Consider the following 20,858-nt stretch of genomic DNA (forward strand, 5'->3'; position numbering starts at 1 on the left):
TCATGCAGCTCAGAGCAAGAAGAGAGAAGAAGGAAGCTCTCTTTCTTGCCCAGCTAGAATAACCTTTTCTCTTTTAGAAGTTTCTGTATGGATGACCACGGTGTGCTTTGGCACTTCTCTGAGCAGGACAAGGCCAGACCCTCAGCAGAGTCTCTGTAATCTCTTGAGTGACCTCAGGACTGTCCTCCTTCCCTGGCAGGGACAAGCCCATGGACAGCCAACCTTGGCTTAGCAAAAACACCTGGCAGAGCCCAGGATCCCAGTCCAGCGTGGGCAGCGTATCCCAGGAGCTGCTGTGAGCTGCTGGCTGATCACAGCGGCATCCAGGGGGAGGGATCAAGTACATTCCCCCTCTTTTTCAGAGGATTTTACTGTGGGTGTTTGATGGCTGCTAAGCTGACACGTGGTTGCTCCTTCTCTGCCCTCTCTGAATCAGTCTGGAGGACAAAATCGCGTCCTTGGGCTTGTCTGGCTGCTGGAGATGTGGCCCCCGTTAATTACTGTGTGTCACTTCCTAGCTAAACTCTGAGTTTGATCTCTGCTTGTTCAACACGGGCTGATAATGGATGGTGGGAGGTCATGAGACTCTGCTGTGTCCTGGCAGAGAAAATCCTGCCCTTAGAAGCAGGCCAGGTGTTGCTGCCAAGTCCGTCACCCTGCTCTCGAATCAGCCCTGAGGTTATAAGCCTCCTCCCAGCCTGCTCCACCCAGTTCAGTTTATCTCCCAAAAGATCCTTCTGTCCCCACAACTGTTCCTCTCTGAAGCAGATGATTGCCTGGGGGGGTTGTGGTTAGAGGAGGCTGTGCCTAATGTGGCCCAACCTTCCCACAGCCTCCAGGGCTTGTATTTGTGAAGTGTTTCATGGCTGAGTGCTCTGTTTTCTGCAAATACCCTCTCTCAATATTTCGTTCTTTGACCCAAATTGCTGATGCTTTATTTGCAAATAAGCCTTGGTTAGAGAAAAGCTGATGCCTATTGCACATTTGGGGGAAAACTGAAATCAAAGGTGTGCCCAACACCACAGCAATTACTCAGAGTTGTAAGGCTACAAATAAGATCACCTTCTACTCCAAGACTGCAGCTTTCCTACATTGAGTTTGCCCTCACTGGGGGAAACAAATAAGAAATCAGAAAAAAAGTAGCTCCCTTGTGCCATTTCTGCCTCCAAGGAGGATGCTTTTCCAGGTTGTACCTCTTCCATGTGAATGTGAGGGCTCTTTGGCCTGTGGTGCAGTGTCTCCTCATTCCCTCTGCCCATCTGAGGAGCCTCTGTGGCAGCTGCTCACCCTGAGTGCAGTCAGCAGACGCCCCAGGGCTCTGGGTGCTGTGTAGATGTGCAGCGTTGCTGTTATTTCTGTTATTTTCGGCCCGTTGCTCAGCTGTCAGGCTGGATTGTGGAGATGCAGAACTCGGGCGACACGAACACAGAGCATCTTCTGCCAAATCAGCCAGACGAGCACCTTGATGCAAAAGGAACTTCTCTTTATTGCCACATATTGTGTGCAGCTTTTTCAGAGGAACGGTTTTGCCACAGAGGAGAAAACTGCAGGATTCTTGTTCTGGTGCAGGGTTTTGTTGTGCTCGGGGTCTTTTCCGAGGTTGAGATTTGCTTGTGCTCTGTGTTCCAGTGGATACAGCTCAGTGCTGGAGCCCAGTCCTCCCAGCAGAACAGGGATTATTCCTTGTCCTTGTGGTTCCCAGTTCTGTACCCTCTGACACAGAAGGACCCAGAGCTGTTGGGATTCCCTGGTCCTTTCCTGCCTGCGGGATGGGGGTAAAAGCAGATGCTCCTTCCCATGGATGGGCACACAACAGCTTGGCACCAGCATTTTATGGCCCAGTCATCGTAAATAACTGATATTATTTGCTTTCTCTGTTTAGAGAAAAGTATTGTTCTATCCCAGTAGCAACTGGGAAAACAAATGCCACCATTTATCAGGCGAGTGCTGACAATAATAGAGGTCAAGTGGATTTATAATGCCAGAACCCATTATGTGTTTGAAGACTAATTAAAGCCTTAAATGAAATGCTTGTCCTACTGGAGGCTGCTTTTTTTTTTTTTCCCCCCTTCTTTCTTTTCCTGCCGCTGTGCTTGCTTTCCCCCTCCCCCTTTCCTCTTTAAGAGCTTTGCTGTAATAATGGAGCACGAGCCTGACAGAGCTTCCCTGATTAGGTGTCGGCAGCGCATGATTTGAGATGCTCCGTGAGCACTGGGAGCGCTGGACCATATCTCCACTGTCGCTTCGGAGCTGGGAAGGGTTTCCAGACCAGCATTCCACCCCAAACAACTGGCTGGCTGCTCTGACTTAATGATACTGAGCAATATTTAGAGTTGTCTGCCAGAATCAAGGTTTGGGTCTGTACAGAGGGGGGGAGGCGATGTCCGGGGCTGCGAGAACTCACCCAAAAGCCAAATCAGTGTCTTGGTTAATGCAGGTACAGGGGGAAATGACCTTTTTGTGAGAGTACAGCAAGCCCTGATGCTGGATTTGTTGTGTTGTTTGGGGTGCCCAGCCTGTGCTTTGTGGGGAGCAGAGCGCTGTGTGTGCAGCTCGCCCAGGAGCGCTGCAGGCAGCGGGGGCTGATGTTGGCTCCACAGCCTTTCCCTGTTGGTCTTCCATGGAGTCCCCTGTCAGGTTGAATTCTGCCTGCTCTGGCACAGCCCCCCTGAGGGATACAGTGTGTTCCCAGCTGCAAATCCAGAACTGGCTCTCTCTCTGGGGTGGGGGGGCCCTGCTCCGCTGCTCCGGCTCGAAGCGGGAGGGAGGGGGCAGAGCTGGGAGTTATCAAAGCACATGTCAGCTTGATGAGAGCTCCTGCCAGAGCTCCCTGAGTCGCTGCTACACATGTTCAGCTCGATCTTGTCAGCTGCAATCTCTTGGAGATGGAGCCTGCCCATGGAGGAGCAAAGCTCTGCCCATCTTGCCCTGGTTGCTCCTTTCCACGAGATCATCCCATCCCCATCTTTGATAAAACTTCCTTGTGCTCTCTGTGGCTGCAGAATAAATACAAGAACATGAAAACCGTTAACCTCGCCTCAGCAACCAAAATGCAAAAGCAAAAAGTTGAAAAAAAATTTTTAAAAATCCCCTTGGTTCGTGGTGCTGCTGGGGAGATCCTAGGTGGGGAGAGAAGGAGGAAGAGATTTTGAAAAAAATATTTAAAAAAGGAACAACACCCCTGAGCAGTGAACAGAGCAACATCCCAGGAGCTGCAGGAAAACAGGGCATGAATGCAGCCAGTCAGGAGCGTTGCTCAGCTGATGTTCACAAGAAGGTTTCAGCTTGCTCTCTTTGAGACCTCAGTAAACCTCCAAGACAGAGAGAGCATTTAGAAAGGCCCCTGAGGTTTTCCATTACTCTGCAGCAGGCTTGGTAAACATGCCAATAAATGCTGGAGAGAGGGGGAAAAGCCTTCCAGAGGAACAGACCTGGGTTTTCAGCTGCTCAATCCTTCCCAGCCCCAGCTGCTGCTGCTGCTGTGGATCAGCACTGGGGAGAAGGAGGCAGAGTTCAACTTTGGCTGAGCATTAAGTGGTGCTGCAGGTATTTCTGGGAAAAATAAGTTGGAGGAGGCTGAAAGTTGCATCTGGAGCCATCTGAGGGAATGGAGACAGAAAGTTAGCGGGACTCCTGTCGTGGGACACTTGTGAGTATGGAAAGCTCTGCTCTCCTGGAAAGTGGATGAGGATGTGTGGGATGAGAAGGGGAGAAGCTCCCACACATCTGGTGGGGGCTGCTGCTGGTGTGGATCCAGTTTCTGGTTGCCCTGAGTGATAGGGACCCTCTAAATTCTTCTTGCTGCTTGTTTTAGTGGTGGTGAGTGAGGACGGTGTTTGGCCCCAGCACTGGCTGGGATTTCTGGAAGAAACAACTGAGTTGGATGAAGTTTTTTTGTAACTGAACTCCTTCCTCTCTCAGCTCAACTGTGTGTAAACCCCACACAGTCCTAGACAGGCACCAGCATCAGAGCAGGAGAAAAAGACGACTTGTTCTGCTGGGCTAGGCTCAGCTGCCTGTGTCTATTAAATTAGCACCGGGCAGGTTTTCTCAGCTCGGAGATTAATGGCTGCTGGCCAGCGGTTCAGCGCTCTGGGAACGCACAAAAGCACCTGAGGACAGAGGTGTGTAATTAATGACTCTTTGGACAGCTGGGAATGGTGTGTGTTTATCTAACTGGGCACACTTTGCTGCTTTCTTGCTTTCCTGGAAGTGGCTGTTAAACCGGGCCGTGACGCACACTCGCTTCCAGGGGCTGGCCTCGCCTCTGAGACCCAAATGTGCCTCTGCTCAGGTGTGTGGAGGTGATTTTTACTCCACACCCACCTTGCTGCTGTAGGTTATTCTGAGGGAAGCCACAGGCAGCTCTAGCAGTGGCCATAGGGCGTAACTGGGAGCCACTGGGAACAACCCAGCACTGCCTTCCCCTTGCTGAGCTCCTGCCTGAGCGATGTGGCAGCACCCAAAATCCTTCACCCATCTCACAGCCGCCTCCTCCGTGCTGAGGATGGTGGGAATGTGGTGGAGCAATAGGAATTTTCTTCAGGAATAGGGTTGTTGGGCATTAGAAGGGGCTGCCCAGGGAGTCACCACCCCTGGAGGGGTTCAAGGAATGACTGGATATGGCACTCAGTGCTCTGGGCTGGTTGACAGGGTGGGAATCGGTTGGATTTGAGATCTTTGAGGCCTTTTCCAATGTAAATGTTCAGAGCTGCTGCCAGCTGGGCCCCTGGCTTTGTGTGGAAGGGGTAGAGTTTGGTGGAAATGCCGACTGCTCCTCGTGACGTGCGTTCCTCGCTCTCCTGTGTGTTCACATCAGTGTCTGTTCTCCACCTCCAGCCCTGATGTCAGTCCCCTGAACTCAAAGCCTGGTAATGAATCACCTTAAAATGAAGCTGGTGCTAATGTGCCTTTTGGAGTAGAGAGGCAGAAATGTGCAGAAATGTTTTGCTGATTTGAGTCTTTATGGCTGCGAGCAGTAAATCCCTTCAGGGTGGTGAGGGGCACAGACATAAACTTCAGGTCCCTTATGATCGAGCTGTGATGTGTGTTCATGACCTTTGGTGATGTCCCAGCTGATCTGAGCTTGTCTCTTGTGAAGCTGAGCTTTTCAAAGCGGTGCTGTCCTTGGAGCTGGTGCAGTTTGGATACAGCTGTGGTGGCATCTGGAGCCCTGGCTGAGCTGGCAGTGTGCTGGTGCAGGAATCCCTGCAGCCTTTCTCCATTTAATCCCCATGCTCTGCTTTCAGCCAGCCTGGATTTGTGAATTTTGTGCCTTCTCTCTGTTAAGTTTGTGCAGTGAGCAGCTCTGGGGCCCCCGGAGCCCGGAGGGGTAAGGGGCACTGGTGCTGCTGGGTTGGTGGGAGCTGGGGATGGTGGGCTTCGGGGAGTTTGCTGCTGCAGGAGCCACACAAAGCTCGTGGTTTCCGTTCTCAGGGCTCAGCGTGGGCATCATTCCTCCCCCAGGATTTCCCCTCAAGCTTGGAAGCTGTCACAGGACCTTGAGTGGAGAGTTTTGGTCTCTGCCCTGCGGGGTGTTGCTGGAGTGGGGTGTCACGTGGGGATCAGCTAAACTGAGTCTTCAGGAATGATCAGGGAAGGGCAGAAGCTTTCCCAGATGTGGTGAAAGCATCCCAGGGCCATTTAGTACATCCTGGGTGTTCGTCAGCAAGGCAAGAGCAGCTGGAGGCAGGTTGAAGGGAGACTGTGGAGGTAAAGAGGGCTTGGAAACCAGGAGTCACAGCTGAGCTGTGTTTCACCCACTCTGTTGTTGTTGGAATCAGACATCAAAATCTTATGAAATCTCAAATGAATATCATAAATCCTGCCAAGTTTTGATTCCTCTGTCAGGTTCAAGGCAAGATTTTGCTCCCCTTAAGGCTGGGCTTGTGATAGCTAGAAAATACTGCTCCTTTCACTTAGTTTTCCAGCCTCTGTGGCTATAGAGAAAAGCTCAAAGTTGAGTCCCAGAAGCATTCTTTCAGTTAAAAACACGATGATAAAGCAACAAATCCACAGATGCATGAAATTGTCTATTTGTTACGATTTTTCTTAATGCCAGTCCCATGACTTTTGTGGTTTAGGGTGAGGTTTGTAACTCCTGAATTCCAGAGACCTTGTCTGAGATCGGGGTTGTGGTGTGACCTGGCTGCAGCTCGATAGCCACAGCCTCACACAGCCCTGTGGCAGTGCTTTAAAAAGACCCAAAACAATAGGAAAAAAACCCCACAAGTGAATCTCAAGGCCAACATCCCATCCCTTTGACTTTTAGTGGTTTGGGTTCTCTCTGAGTGACATTTGTGCTGTTGGTGACACCCCCCTGATGTGAATGTGTTGTTTTGTAGGAGCCAGGCCAAAGAAACTCCAGAGGAACAGCATGGACAGCTTAGACCTCCTCAAGTTCCCTTCTGAGAAGGTAAGCAAAGATGTCTGGCCTCAGAGATTGTCAGTGGGAATCTGTACACAGATTCCAGTTGGTTTGTTGTTGACTGGCTTCATTTGCAGGGAAATATGCAATTAGCAGATATCATTGGAGTCAATGGGATTAACCAAAGAGGGTTTCTAGAGAGCTTGGAGGAAAGGAACAGCTGGTCTGACTAAAAAGGCACTTAACACTCAAAGCTGAAAAGCCACTTCTGGGCTTTTTTTGAAAAAGCAGCCCTTTATTGGAAGGATCATCGTGAGCTGTTCAGCCCCTGGGTGGCTGTGGCAGCTCCTGGTGTCCTGTCAGCCTGGTGGAGTGACAGAGAGGGCAGACACGGGAGAAGGAGCACTGCAGGAGGCAGAAGGTTTGTTGCAGGGGCTCCAAGGATTGCTTTGCTGCTGGGAATGTCAGATCCGAGCAGATCAGCGTTTCCTCCGTGTCCCCAGGGCTGTTCTGGCAGCAGCTGGGAGGCACTGAGCCCTTCCAGCTACAGGGATCATTTCAGTCTCCCAGAAAATCCTGCTGGTGCTGCCGAGGGCTCAGCCGTGCCCCTTCCCAGAGGAGGTGGCCAGGCCTGCAGCCATTCTGCCTTTTTGGGATGGTTTTGGCACAAATCATTCATGTTCTCCCAGTGCTTTCCAGGCACAGCTCTGCTGAGTGTCCTGGGGAACATTTCCCAGAACTGTCACAGAGAGGAAAAGCTCACCCAAGCTGCAGGTGGGTGCAGACAGGGAAACAACCTCAGGCTTGAGAGACCATTTAGGTGCCTAAAAATCCCAGTAAACACTGGGAAGGCCAGGCAAAAGCTCCTCCCTGAATTAACTCTCTTTGGAAAATAAATTCTGAATGTCCTAATGTATTTTTATCAATTCTCCCAGTGCCCCTTGGCTGTTTTGGCTCTTGCCTGCTCTCACCAACGTGACTCCATCTCTGGGGTGTCGATGGCAGGGACAGCAGTGCCCAGGGTCAGGGGACATTGGCTCGTGTGTCCTCATCAGAGCAGCACAGCCCCGAGGGCTGGCCAGGGGCTTTGCTGATGTGTGACTTGCTGCTAATGCTGTTGGTTTCCTGCTCTTTGCTGTAAAAGCTGAACACCACTCGATAGTTCAGGCACGGTTCTGGATTTCAGGGGTTTCATGGGGAGGATGAAGCAAGCAGGAGCTGTAGGGTCAGGTGTGAGCACTCCTGTTCCCCCTGCAGTGGTCCTCGGCAGAGTGTGAGTTCACTCTCCTTCAGAGAGTGCTCTGGATGCAATTCCTCTTCTCTGTGCTGCTGTGGCTCTCAGGAGCAGCGGGTTACAGCCCTGGGAGAGGCTCCTTTGCTTTGTGCTGTGGTGCAAGTGAGGAGGTTGTAAGGAGTAAATCCGTGGAGTGAACTGTGATCTCTCCAGCATCCTCTCAGTGTTGTCTCTGCCAGAAATGCCTTCAAAGCCAGCAAAGCCCCCGTTACCACACTTCCAGGAGCTCCTGTCCAGTGCCTCTGCACAGAGTTGTGTGTTGGGGCACAGGGAATGCCCACCTCAGTTCTGAAGCTTCAGCACCTTTCAGGAACGCTGCTCCCTGCTCATCCTGCTCTCTCCAGCCTCTTACTCCTTCATCTGAGCTCCTCTGGTTTTATCTCCCAGCCTCTTGTTTATTCCTTTATGTACCAGACTAAAACCTCTTTCTCACATGCTGGCTTTCACCCTGAAGGTGCTTACAGCCTGTAATTGAGTCATCTCTCCTGTTGTCGTGCACTGAGCAGTGCAAGGGCTCCAACCAAGGCACTGCAAGGCACTTTCTAGATCTGATTTATGTTCATGTGGCCGCTTTTTAAGGTGTGGGCACTGGCCTGGCTGCACTGATGCCATCAACAGCATGCAGGGAAACCAATCTCTCCTTCCTTATTCTCACTATTCCTGTTTGGAATCCCTGTCACCTCCCTTTCCCCACACCTGGGGTGACAGTCCTGTATTTCTGTATTTGTGGGAGCACTGAGCACAAGCCCCACATGAGCTGTGCTGCTGTGCCTCTCCTGCTCTGTGGGTAGGAGCCAACAGAGCTCCACTAAAACCTGAGACAGGCACTTGCTGCAGTGACTGTTTCTTGCTTTCCCAAGGACCAGAATGGGGACAGCCACCACGTGCGAGAGCTGAAGATCTCAGGAAAGGAGTTCTTGTCGTTACCTGTGAGAACAAAGAAATACCGAGAGCACCAGTCCAGCTCAGAGAGGAAATCCCAGGGATCCAGTGCATCCCCTCTGGATGCTGGGGAAGTCCGAGTCCAGGTGCCACAGTCGGTAGGAAGATGGTTTTTATCTCCAGTGCTGAGTTCCTCGTGTTTGTTTTTACCTCATTTCCAGCCTGTTGTGTGGGTGGCAGTGGGGCCTTTGGGCTGGAAAACAGAGTCTGCTTGTAGCTCTGCTCTGTTTGTTGGCTCTGGGGGCAGCTCTGGGCAAATCCTTTTGCCTCTTTGAGCCTCAGCATCACTGTCCTTTCAGCAGAGCAGTGGTACCAGTCTCCATCACAAACTGGTCGGTGAGGGATTGGCCCTTAGTGGTGATGTTTATAACCTTCTCTGAGGGACAGGAGTCTGGAGCTGAACTTGGCTGAGTTTAGGTCTGTCAGGATGTGATACCCTGAATTCCAGAAAAGCACAGCAGTTTGGGTGCCTTGTGGAGCTGATTTGATCAGCTCCTGTCGTTCGTGGGGAGTGGGATTGGTGCCTTCAAAAACCAGAGCCTTCCCAGGTCTTTGGTGAGTGACCAAAAGTGCTGGTTGCCTTTGCCAAGTGTAGATGTTCCACCTCATGTTCTGATCACACTGATGGTCAATGTGCAGAGTGGGCTCTTAGAGTTCATCAGAGATGGTAGCATTCATCCTCCAGGAGCTTTTCTTTGGAAGCAGCACAGCTGAAACTCATTTCCTCAAGAGCAGGAGCTGGCCCTGATGTCGGTGATTTCCAGGTTACTGGTCCTGTGCTGGGGAGCTCTGATCAGTCTGTGCTTGGCTCCCTGGAGGATGGTGAGGATCCATGTCCTGGGAAGCTCCCCAGGTACCTTTTGCTGTTTTTAACCGGACAGTTCTGCTGGTTTTGGGCCGTTCCCTTCCGGTTGTGTTGATGCTTGTTGTGACACATGGCAAACACAAATACTGGGGAGCTTTCCTGCAGCTGTGCTGGGTTTGTTCCAAGCCCTGGAAACAGGGCTCACACCCACAATGATGGCACATTTCTGGATCGTGGGAGGGGGCTTGAAGGTGTTTGAACTCAGTGATCTCAAGTGAGAAGCCCCAAATCCTCAGCTTGTTGCCAGGAGAGACGAAGCGTAAGGGAAGGATCAATGATCTCATGGGTGCTTGGAAGTATTTAGGTTTTTGCTTTACACTAAGTCTCTAACACACTATCACAGTTCTGTGATCATGCAGTGATTCCAGATGGAATAAATCCAAGCCAGAAAAGACAGGCCTATTTTTTTTCCTTGGCATTTAAGAAAAGCGAAATTAAATATTTTCATGCTGGGTAAGAAAGAGTCGGAGCTGCAGAGCTTGGGATGAAGCCTGGTTGTGGAGTGGGGATGCTCGAAGGTGTTTCTAGCTCTGAGTCCTTTGTTCCTCGTCTGTGGATCATGGGGAGAACAGATCCTGCTGTACCTGTGTGCATGAGTGTGTGGACACATCCCTGTTTTACCACAGACATTCCTGTTTTCGGTTCTCTGGCCACTGGAGACCGAATTTTTACACCGACTGGGGTTTTTTTTAGACTTCTCTGAGCTCATTCTTCATCCCCAACAGTGCTTGTGGAAATGGTCTGCTGGGAAAAACATTTCCTACAGCTCACCGGTGCAAACATGATCACTGGGAAGGAAAACAAAGCTCATCTGAGCCAGAGAGGAGACAGCAGCATGGGGGCACACAAGGCAATACAAAAGCAGAAAAAAACCCCACTTCTGCCAGAAATAGCCTTGTATTTTTAACTCAGACATTCAGCTGGAGACCAAACAAAAGCCATGCTCCATCAAGAGCTGGGAAAAGCATTCCTTAGGAGTGTAGCTGTGGATCCATGGACTGGGTCTAAAAAAGGCCCTGTGGGGCTTTGCCAGCCACTGGTCACCTCTTGGCAGCGCGTGTGGGGCTTGGGGAGTGGCCAGAGGGCTCTGTGGTGGCCGTGGGGGACACGGCGGGGTCACTTCAGGGGAGTTCTGCTGTGGTGGTGCTCCCAGCTTTGCCAGGCTCACTCTGCAGCACGGGCCAGACCTCAGAATGTTTAAAGTCAGCGTCATCCTGTGGGTTTTGCCAAGAGCAAAGCAGCCCCACTGTGTTCTGCTCTTGCAGGGGAGTTGAAAAGCTGCAGTTCCATCCCTGGGAGCCTTTGTAATCAGAGGTAGCAAACCCCACCCAAATGGGAGAGAAGCTCTTCCTGGTCAGGCTGTTCAGACAACAATTCTCCCAGATCCCTCATTTTGTGAGGGAAAAAGCAAAAATTGTCTTTAATCCATTGGCAAACCATGAGTCCTTAATTAGAGGTGAGCTCTAAAGGTTGATCTGAGGTGCTTTTCTGGGGTGCCACAATCTCTGCTGTCCCATGGCAGAGGAGAACCCAGGCTGTGTGCAGGGGAAAAACTCATCCCAGGACTCCCAGGTCCAGTGACGTAACCTCTGGACGAGTCCTGCTGTCAGCACAGCCCCTGACCTCCATCCCAAGGGGCTTCTGCAGCCGGGCAGCTCCCGGGATGGGGAGGTCCTGGAGGTGAAGGTGCCTGAGTCAGAGCTCCTGGATTCAACACCCATCCCCTGCCTGTTGTTTACCTCCCTCTTCCCCATCGTGTGATGGGGTAATGCTGCTTGCCTGCCTCCCCCGGGGAGGTTACAGAGGCGTGATGATGGCTGTAAAGTTGTTTGAGCTGTGGATGGCAGGAGCCGTGGTGGTTGTTATTAGCATTGGTGATGATGCTGCTAATTACCGAGCTGCTGGGAAACTCCCCATGGGAGGAGGCGGCGGAGGGGAGGGGAGGCAGGAAAAAGTGAAGCGAGCAGGGGATGGAGAGGAGCCTGTCCCTTCTGGCAGCTCTGTCGGGCCCTGAGAGGAGGGCTCAGCCTGCGGGAAAAGCCGTGGGGATGCTGGGATGGATGGGAGAAGCCATGGCCCAGGTGCTGCGGAAGGTAGGAGAGCGTGGCAGGTCCCCCCTGTGCCTCAGCCCTTCCTGCCACTGCTGTGCAAGAGGCTGGTGTTGAACGTGATGCTCATGCAGGAGGCTCCTGACCCTGCTGGGGCAGAAAGGGGCTTCCTTACCCTTCCCAGGGCCCCCTGAAATGGGGGAATTTCCCAGCCGTGGCTGGTGGTCACTGGGAGGAGAAGGACCAGCCCTGCCAGGGTTGGAGGATGAGCAAGGACAGGGTCCTGCTCACCTGTGAGCCCAGGTGTGCAGCTCCCCTGGAGCTGTGAGTGCCTGGCTCTCCACAGCAAAGGTGGGTTTGGTCTGGGAGAAGCTGGTGAGGGTGAGATGCTTCTGGCCACGTTTTTGCTCTGTTGCAGCAGAGCCCTGAGCAAAAGTGGCTGTGTTAAGAGCTCCATCTCTGTGCTGCAGTTGTGGGCAGCCAGATCCAAGTCCCTCCAAATCCCTCCCTGGGACTCATGCAGTGCACACCTTCCGAGTTTCCTCTCTTTTAAAAGGAACATCAAAGCACAGGTTTTGTACTACATGAAACTTGCAGACATCAAAGGCTTGCTCATAAATTTAACCCCTCTCTCCACTGTGCTGAAGGTCAGAACGCTCCAGCTCAGGATTGACTTGGTAGCAGATGTGTTTTAGGGGGTTATTAGAAGGTTACTGGAAGGATGGGATTTTTCTAACACTTCAAAAATATGAGAGATTGTGTCTCTCACCCTCCTCTGTGCAAAAAGGAGAGGCCCATGGAAGAAAGGGGCTGTGTATTCTGGAAAAGACTTCCTGGGGACCTGCCCCAATTCTGTGTTTAAGGTCAGCACTGAGCTGAAATATTTGAGGTCAATGGGACTGAGCATGAGCCAGGGTTCAAGGGCTAAAACCCTTTATTGTGTCAAGGTCCAACAGCTGGAGCAAAACTCACGGAGGGGGGTAAGGCTCAAACCCACTCCTCTCTGGATCTGTGCTCTTGAATCACCCCACAGCAGGGCCAGGAGACACTGCAGAGACAGGCAGAGATGTGGGTATTTGCTTTATTCGGTGTGTGGGGATCGCTTCTTCAAACACACACACCTGGTGCTCTCTACAACACAGTATGATGGGCTAAATTATGAATATTCATCACATTCCTTGGGACAGGTGTGGTTATACAAATTATTTCTCGGAAGTCATTAGCATATGGGCCACACATGCGCTGTGTGTCCTGGTGGTCGCGCTGAGGAAGGCCTCTCCTCTTCCTCGGGGGTCTTCTCTGATGAAGGCCAGTAGTCATCCTCTCATGAACTTTTCACCTTTCTCCCTGGGCATGTGTAGTCCTTTGAGGAATGATTCAGTGGTCTCTGAGATGATCCTTGTCCCCTCTATCTTGACAAGATTAGGGTGAATTCGGCTTCTTAGGCTTTGTAATTAACATCTTCTGTCTGAACTAACATTTGCTGTCTCCCAATAGTTAACTTGTGCTTACATGAGTTAGTTATTGACTGCCCCTTCTGCACTCTGGAAATGGTCCTGATCCTCTGGGCTCTCCCCTTCCCAGGGAGTGATTCGTCACTCTCCAGATCTGTCCTCAGCCAAGCCCATTTATAGTCAAGGGAAAGAGGAGCTGTGTCTGATTGCAGTGACGACTTGCAGGGTTGCTGATGTATTTAGACACCACAATTTTCAAGCACTCTGCATCACCAAACATTCCCTGGGACAAATGTTTTTATAAGGCCTTTTTTATGATTACAGTGAGAAGCAACCGTAAAAGAAGGGAATTTTTTTGTAGGTCATACGACCCCGCCCCAGAGGCAGTTTGCCAGAGTTCTTCTGATGGTTTTGTGTCTCAGGAGTTCCTGGGGGATTGTTGGGTTGCAGGATGCTCGTGGTTGACCCTCTGAGGGTCAGCCCTGGGGGCGGTGGCAGGGAGCAGAGCTGGAGGATCCTGCCTGTCCTTGCTGAACCAGGGGCTGTCCAGGCAGCTCTTGGCTGTCAGGTGTCTCCATCCATCCCCTGTGACTTCACTGGGAACTGCAGAATGGGCTGGGGTGCAAGGATGTGTCAGCCTTGGGGGTTTCTGGCCCCACAGTATCATTTCCCTGGTCACCTCGTCTTGTTTGAGAGGAGATTGACACTTCCTCAATTCCCTCAGGAGCTGGAACGTGGGGTTTACACCAGGCAGCCTTTGCTGCTCTGTGGTGCATCTTCCCTCTCTTTTAACGTCAGGTTGGTCCCTGCTTCATCTCCCACAACACAAGGGCAGTGCAAATCACACCCTCCTTTATCCCACAGCCTCCATGTTTGCTCAGCTGCAGGGGTATAATTATGCCATTAGTGCTGGTCAGACTTTCTGGTGTAAACGTGCTCTGAGAGCTGGGGAGTGGAGAGGAAGGGAGCAGCCGGAGCCAGGGAGAGAGGAAAGGCAGCTGCTGCTAAATTTAAGACTGTTCCTATGACACCTGGAGGCTGCTGTGGTGGTGTCAGTCCTCTTGGAAGTGAGCAGGTAAACACTGAGCCGTGGCTTGTTCTTGGAGTGCTTTATCTTCCTGTTGGGACCTTCCAAAGTGCTCGGGGCAGGGAGGCTGTGCTGTTTCCTAGCTGGAGGCAGGATGTGCAGGAAAACCTGGAGATCTCGAGCCTGACAGGTATGAGGAGGCTCTTCCAGGGATTTGGGCTGTCGGGAGAAGCAGTCAGGGATCTGGTTGTGTCCCCAGAGTCATCTTAAATTGTCTGACCTGTCTTTCTCTCTGAGTCTCTTTGTTGAGGTGCACAGTCCTTCTTTAGCTCCTGCTCTCTGGCTCAGGTTGCACTGATGCTGCACGAGCCAGGAGAGGTGTAAGAACTGCTCTCCCAAATCTGGAGGTGCAGCAGAGCCAGAGCCAAGGCTCTCGGGAGTTCTGCAGAGCCCTGACAGTAATTCTTCACTGGGACTTCGGTGCTGGCATGGGAGGCAGGGAAATGAATGTGGGGCTAGAAAACCTCTGCAAAAAGTGGCTGCACGGTGAAGGTGGGGGGAGGCAGCAGCATTTTCTGGCTTGTGCTGCCTCTGCTGCATTCGTTGCCTCAGAGGCAAATTATCAGTTTCTTCCTTGAATATTAACAGCTGCCAGGTAATGAATTCCCCCTCTCTGTTTTATAATGGCACTAAAATTGGGATTTGCCTTGGTTTTCTCTGTAATTATCCAATGAGCCTATGTGAGTGAGAGGGAGGCAGGGCAGAGCTGGGCAGAGTTGCCTCTGCTGCAGGTGAGTGTCGTGCCTGGGGGATTGAACTTGGGAATGACCCTTCCTGAGGGGCAGATCCAAGGGATTGAACCCAGGAATGACCCTTCCTGAGAAGGCAGGAAACTTCCATGTGCTCCCTAGGACAGGGCTGGTATTGGCAGGGCAGTGTCTGTAGGGGCTGCAGGGATCAGTGACCCCGAGCTCCCTGTCTTTGGGCTATTTCTGTTGCTTGCACACCCTCTTTCTGTGTTTTCCCTGCTCCCAGGCTGAGGTCAGGCTGTGGATCGAAGCTGTGCCGTGTGGAAGGGAGATGGAGGCAGGATTTGTACAAGCCCGTGCCTGTGCATCAGCCACACGCAGGGAAAAGAACCCAAGGGCTGTGCCGTGTGTGGGAGGGTGTCCCAGCCTGGGATCTGCAGGGCTGACACCAAGGGCACCCAGGGTCTGGATGTTTCTCAGATCCCTCAGGATGAGGGTCAGGGGAATGTAGGAAGGACTCCATATTCCATCCTTAACTGGCTACGGGTGGAGGCTGGCTCTGGAGGTAGAAAACTGTAAGAAAAAGCCTCTTACCAGAGGAATCTGCTCTAGGAAGGAGGTAAAAGCTGAGCTGCTTGTCCAAGGTCACCCAGCAGACTCGTGTTAGAGGCCTGAAGGTCTGTGACCTGGGCTGGAGGTGACAAACCAAGCTCTGCCAATCCATTCTTCTCCTCTTGGCTCACTGTAACTGAGTTTGCAGTTATTGGCACTTTGAAGCCGTAATTGAGGTCTGCTTTCCTCCTTGCACAACCTTTTCTCCCGGCAAACTGTCAGCCATCAAGTGGGATGAGACAGTAAAAGAGATGTTACGCTCACCATTTCCTAGAAACTGTCACTTTAAAGAGAACAGCACTGGAAAAAAAACCGATGAATTGAAGCCAAACCCAGGGCAATAAACCTCCAAATGTTTGATTCTCTCAAAATCTGGAACTTTTCATTCCTTTCTCGGGTCTCTGCCGTGCCTGGGGCACTTTGTACCTTCACAGTTCCGGCCTGTGGCATTTATTAAACTTCACATGGCAGAAGAGCTTAGAAAATATCATAGCCCAGGTTCTCTTTGGATGTAAATCAGCCAAACTGGGCTTAAATCCCTGGAGCTGGGGTGGCACCAGATGACAAGGGGGCCTCTGGTGACTCTCAGAGCTGTGTTTGATTTTCCTGCACAACCATCCCCGAGCTCCCAGCTGTGGCTGGAGGGATCTGGCATGGATGGATCCCTGTGCTGGGAAAGGATCGTGGTCTGTGCTTGCTGGGGCTACACAGAGAGTCCTTTCTGTACCGATAACTTGTGTTTCTCTTTATGTAAATGGTATTTCAAACCAGGAAATGCATGCTAATGTGATGTTTTCTGGGTTTCACTGAAGGACAGAACTGTATAACCAGACCAGTTTTGTCTGAGCTTTATCTTTGATCATGGCTGTTTGCAGCTGCTGGGCAGAGCTGGAGGCTCCCCCAGAGGACACAAACACAGCACAGCCCTGGGGCAAGTTTAGGTTTTGTCTGTTACTGCCCAGCTTTGGGGAGGCCAAATCACCCCCAGAGAGCAGCCACTGGGGCATCCTGCCCAGAGGCCACCCTGCAGCCTTTGCTGGCACCGGGCAGCTCCATCCGTGGAGTTTGTGGTCAGGGAGGAGGGTTCAAGGAGGCACTGACCTCTCGGGGGACAGGTTGTTCCTTAACCCACTGCTTTTGGATAGACACTGTCCCATCCAGTGCAGTCCTCTCCTCTGGATTTAGGATGACCTTGGGGTGAGCAGAGGCTTTGGGGTCTCTCTGAGCTGTCCTTGCATCTGTTCTTAGGGTGTGGGAAACTGAGGCCCCCTGGGAGCTGGCTGAGGATCCTCCATGGCTGCAGGAGAAGGATGGGAATCCATAAATCACAGGGAGGTTCAAGGGCTGTGTCTGGGAGCTCTCCTGATAAAACCTCCGTGGCAGCAGGAAGGTTCCCCCTGTCCCCAGATGAGTGTGAAGGTAGCTGAGGGGGGGGTCAGGGTTAGAGGTGCAGGCAGCAATTCCCAGCTGGACAGAAGGTGTCCCTGGTTTTGGCACTGGCTGCAGGCTGGGCACAGCCCGTGTCAGGTTAACGTGGCCTCTGCTCGCACCTCACCTTCAGCGTCCACATTTCCCATTAGCAGAGCTATTTTTAAGCCTCCCAAGGCAGTTAACACCAATTAATCTGAAAAAGCCCAAATAATGGTTTTTCAGAGCCCCCGGCTCCTTCCCATTCCCTGTGTGGCCCCAGAAGCCCTGGCAGAGCTGAGCCCAGTGAAGTGCTCCGTGTGCAGGGGTGGCTGGAGAGGCTCCCTTGGGGAGATGTGCAATTAGAGCAGGGCCCCAAACCATCCCAGGGATCCAACTTTTCCATCCTGGATCGTGCTGTCTGTGCCACAGGGGAAGTTCCAGCTCCCTGCAGTGCTCATTGATGAGCAGTCGATGCAGCCCCAACAGAGCCAGCAGAGCGAGGCGCTGCGTGTGCCTGGGTGCAGGAGGTGCCACTCCCCTGGGACCTGCAGGAAAGTCCCAGCAGGATTCTTTGCCTGTACCTAAAGCCACTTGAATCCCAGTGATCTCTGGGCACTGTCATGTGGCGCAAACCCCAAACAGGGTGTAGTTTCATCCTGCCCTTTGCAGCAGCAGGTACCAGAGCAGGAGATGCTTTTGGCTGATAGGAGAAGCTGCTCCTGCCTTTGCATGTGATTTTTGTCTTGCCTGTTTCAACTCTACTGAGCAGGGCTGTGTCTGACCATCGCTGCAGTGGCAAACCCACAGGTACCAGCCCCAGGAAGCCTCCCTGCCCCAGCAGGGCCAGGATTTCGTGTTTTGTGGGGTGCCTTGCACAACAAGGCCTTGATCTTGAACGCGGCCTTCAGGCATTACTGGCGTGTGAGTAAATAATAATTAAGATCTGGGCGTTCGCTGAGCCAGGGGTGTTTATGTGCAGGCTGGATGTGTTATGGGTGCTGATGTGGATGGGTGTGCACAGCTCCACGACCAACTTCCCCCATCCCCACCACCCCTGGGGAAGGTGCTGCATCTGCTCAGCTCCTTTGTAAAACATCGCTGTGCTCAGAGCAAGTAGGTGTCTAAATAAAAGTCTGATTCAAGAAAGCAGCACAATTTTGGCAATCCAGAGACGAGCAGGCTTTTTTTGCAAAGCGTTTTCAAAGCAAACTGTCAGGAGGTTCCAGTGTGAGGTGCAGGGGCTGGGGGGAGCAGGGCATCTCTGCAGCTGGAGAGTTGGATTGTCTCCATCACCCGAGAGGAGCTCACCTGCCCTGCTCCATGGGGCTTGGAGTGGGGAGGTAGATAGAGGAAGTGTTCTATATATTAACCTTGTGCTAATTAATCAGGAATATGGGTTATACCCTTTCAAGCACCGTAGTTATTTCAGTTTAGCAAATTAGTGCTGCTCAGCTGAGACTCCACGGCTGAGCATGGTCCTGGTTCCACCCCTCTCCAAGTGCAGAGTAAATCACTGCAATGAGCTGTAGCCAAAATCCTGTGTTTTGCTGCTTGGGTGTGTGTTGGTGTGCACAGCCAGGTACCACAGCCCTGGGTGAGAGCTACACCCCACAAACTCGCTGCTTGTTGTCATCCACCTCCAACTGGAGTTATTTCAAGCAGTAGTTCAGGTTCACTCCCAGTTTTGGTGTTTAAGGGAATCCCCAGGTTTTTGATAGGTCAGATTGACCTCTAGAACCACTCATCCTCTGCACAGATTGCAGAGACTGACCTGGAATGAGAATGCTTCTACCTTGTGTCCTTGGTTAGTAAAAGAAGCTCCAGGTGCTAAATCCAGGCTGGTGTGTTTCTGTTAACCAGTGACAGGGAAACCCAGCCTGGCATGGTAAAAGCTGTCAAAATCCATGTGGAAAAGTTGCTACATTAACTGCAGAGGACCGTTGGAATACACAGAAGAGAAACCAGAAGTAATTCCCACTGGTCTCAGCAGTAAGGGCTGGACTGACCTGTGATTTCAGGACAGCTTGTTGTGTAGCTGAGGAAAAAGTGTATTAATGTGGTTGTGGCACAAAGTGGCCCAATCTGGTCATGGTGGCAGTGGCTTCCAGACAGTCAGCTCAGCACTGCAAGCAGCAGAGGTGTCAGTAACACTTGAGCCAGACACCCCCAAGGCTCCCTCCAAATGCAATCAGCAATGAGGTTGTCACCTGCTGCTGAGCCACAGGCCTGAGTTTGAGCCGTGTGTGGCAGCAGGGCACGGTCCCAACAGGTCAGCACTGACTGTGTTACGGAAGGAGGGAGCGTAGGTGAGTTATTTTGATTTTGTTTGGAACAATAAAACCCGAGTTATTTGAAATCTTAACAACAGAACCAGCTTTTAGCACTGGCGTTTATAGGGATGAGTGGGCGAGTTGTTTAAAGGGAGAAAAATCTTTGAAAACAGTCCAAGTGAGGGTGATAATTTCATGCTCCAAGGGAAGTGTGTGCACGTCCTGGGCCTGGGCAGGGTGTGGATGGGCTGTGCCAGGGGCTGGGCACAGCACAGTGCAGGGCACACGTGTGCCCAGGACACCCTCAGCTCCCTGAGCTCCAACCTGACGTTGTAGGTGGTGTCTCTGCAGATCACAGATGTCTCACTCATTCTCCTTTGCTGCATCCTAAACTCAGAGGGAAAATGTCATTTCCTTATGTTGTTCCAAGCACCGACCTCGTGTGTGTGGGCTCTGCCCCTCTGTTACACCCATTTTCTGCATTTCCCCCCATACCAGCTGCAGATTCCCCCTTGCAGAGCTCTCCCAAGGCAACCCAGCTCTTCAGATCGGGGTAGAGTCCCCATCCTGGTTCATTCCCCTGTTGCCCCTCTCTATCCATGGATCCCCTGATCTCAGCCCCAGTGGGAATGGGGCTGCAGCAGTGGTGTTGAGCTCACAGGAGCTGTGGCTGTGCCCTGCCCTCCCTCCACCCTTCTTTCTCTCTTTAGTTGGGGCCAGGTACCGAGCCAGGAGTCCTGGTCTCAGGTGCCACACAGTTTCCATCTTTCTCTGGAAATTACTATGTGACTCCTGGAAATGAATTTACTGGTGTGGAATAGCATGGGCAGTTCCCCAAAGCTGCATTTTCTGTTCAGGTTAAAGCAATTTCCTACTTTTGTAGTGAAAAATGAGAATGAAGGACAAGTGTGGACAGAGAGCCGAGAGTGTCAGCGGGGCTCTATCCCCATTTTGCCCCTTTGGAAAAGTGCTTTTCTTCCCAGTGCCCCATTTCACAAACGTGAGGTAAGAACAGCTCTTTGGCTGCTGCGTGGCATTTCCATCTTTCCCTGTTTAAAACCCTTTTGCAATTAGAAATTTCCCTCTGTCGAGCAGTGTTACATTTAAATCAAGAGATTGCTTATGGCTCAGCAGCCTCGGCTCTTGCAATAAGACAAAAAAACCACACATATCTAATAATATGAGGAGCAGGAGGACTATCAGGAGCTAAAAATGGTCCTTCAGTATTTTGGTGCTTTAAATCCAAACGCTCAGATTGTGTCTGTGTGTGCACAGAGCGTTTGCTGCCGTGGTGCCTGTGCCTGCGGAGCCGAGAGTGTTTGCAGATGTAGTTTGGGAGAATCGATCCCAATCTATTTTTAAGGTAAAGTGAGTGTGGCGGGTGGGAGGTGAGGAGGTGGAAGGAAAGCTAAATATTCACGTAGCTGCACTGTGTGTTTAAGAGCATCATCTAATAGCAGGAGGATCGTGGCAGCGAGGTCAGGGAGAGAGGAGCCTTCTCCGGAGCCCCCCCCCCGCACCGTGCCAGGGCACGGAGTGGCTCTGGGAGGAGGTGGCAGCGGGGCTGTCGCTTTAAGCCTCAGCTCGCACCCAGCGGGTCACTGGAGCCGGCGACGTTCTGCACATCGCTCCGCACGAATCCCGCTCCGCACGAATCCCGCTCCGCACGAATCCCGCTCGGCGGGGCTGCGAGAGCCTCGGGCAGCTGGAGCATCCAGCGCCGGCAGCGCTCCTGCCCGCGGACATGTGAGAGCTGGAGCCGGGGAAGAGCTGGCTGCTGAGGTCAGTGAGGCAAACTCGGGGTTTGTTTGTGTTTCCTT

General features: G+C 52.0%; 1 protein-coding gene and 1 long non-coding RNA gene across 7 annotated transcripts in view; one reads left to right on the forward strand and one right to left on the reverse strand.

Moving 5' to 3' along the window:
• Nucleotides 1–20,858, forward strand: part of GPSM1 (G protein signaling modulator 1) — a 66,868-nt gene that overhangs the window by 36,027 nt on the left and 9,983 nt on the right. For 2 of the 6 annotated variants that reach the window (XM_048325688.1, XM_048325687.1), the window contains exons 10-11: nt 6,345–6,415; nt 8,522–8,701. In XM_048325688.1, the coding sequence (XP_048181645.1) occupies nt 6,345–6,415; nt 8,522–8,701 (251 nt within the window). Of the gene's footprint in view, nt 1–3,550; nt 3,650–6,344; nt 6,416–8,521; nt 8,702–11,472; nt 11,562–13,903; nt 14,046–20,544; nt 20,821–20,858 lie in introns of those variants that run through there. The other 4 variants (XM_048325689.1, XM_048325690.1, XM_048325691.1 and 1 more) reach the window with 4 other exon arrangements.
• Nucleotides 12,580–20,651, reverse strand: LOC125336732. Its single transcript, XR_007207839.1, has 2 exons — nt 16,460–20,651; nt 12,580–15,573 (listed from the first exon to the last, which is right to left on the reverse strand). It is a non-coding gene; the product is annotated as an uncharacterized LOC125336732 (long non-coding RNA).

This window comes from Corvus hawaiiensis, chromosome 21 (genome assembly GCF_020740725.1).
Source record: "Corvus hawaiiensis isolate bCorHaw1 chromosome 21, bCorHaw1.pri.cur, whole genome shotgun sequence".
Classification (NCBI taxonomy): Eukaryota; Metazoa; Chordata; class Aves; order Passeriformes; family Corvidae; genus Corvus; species Corvus hawaiiensis.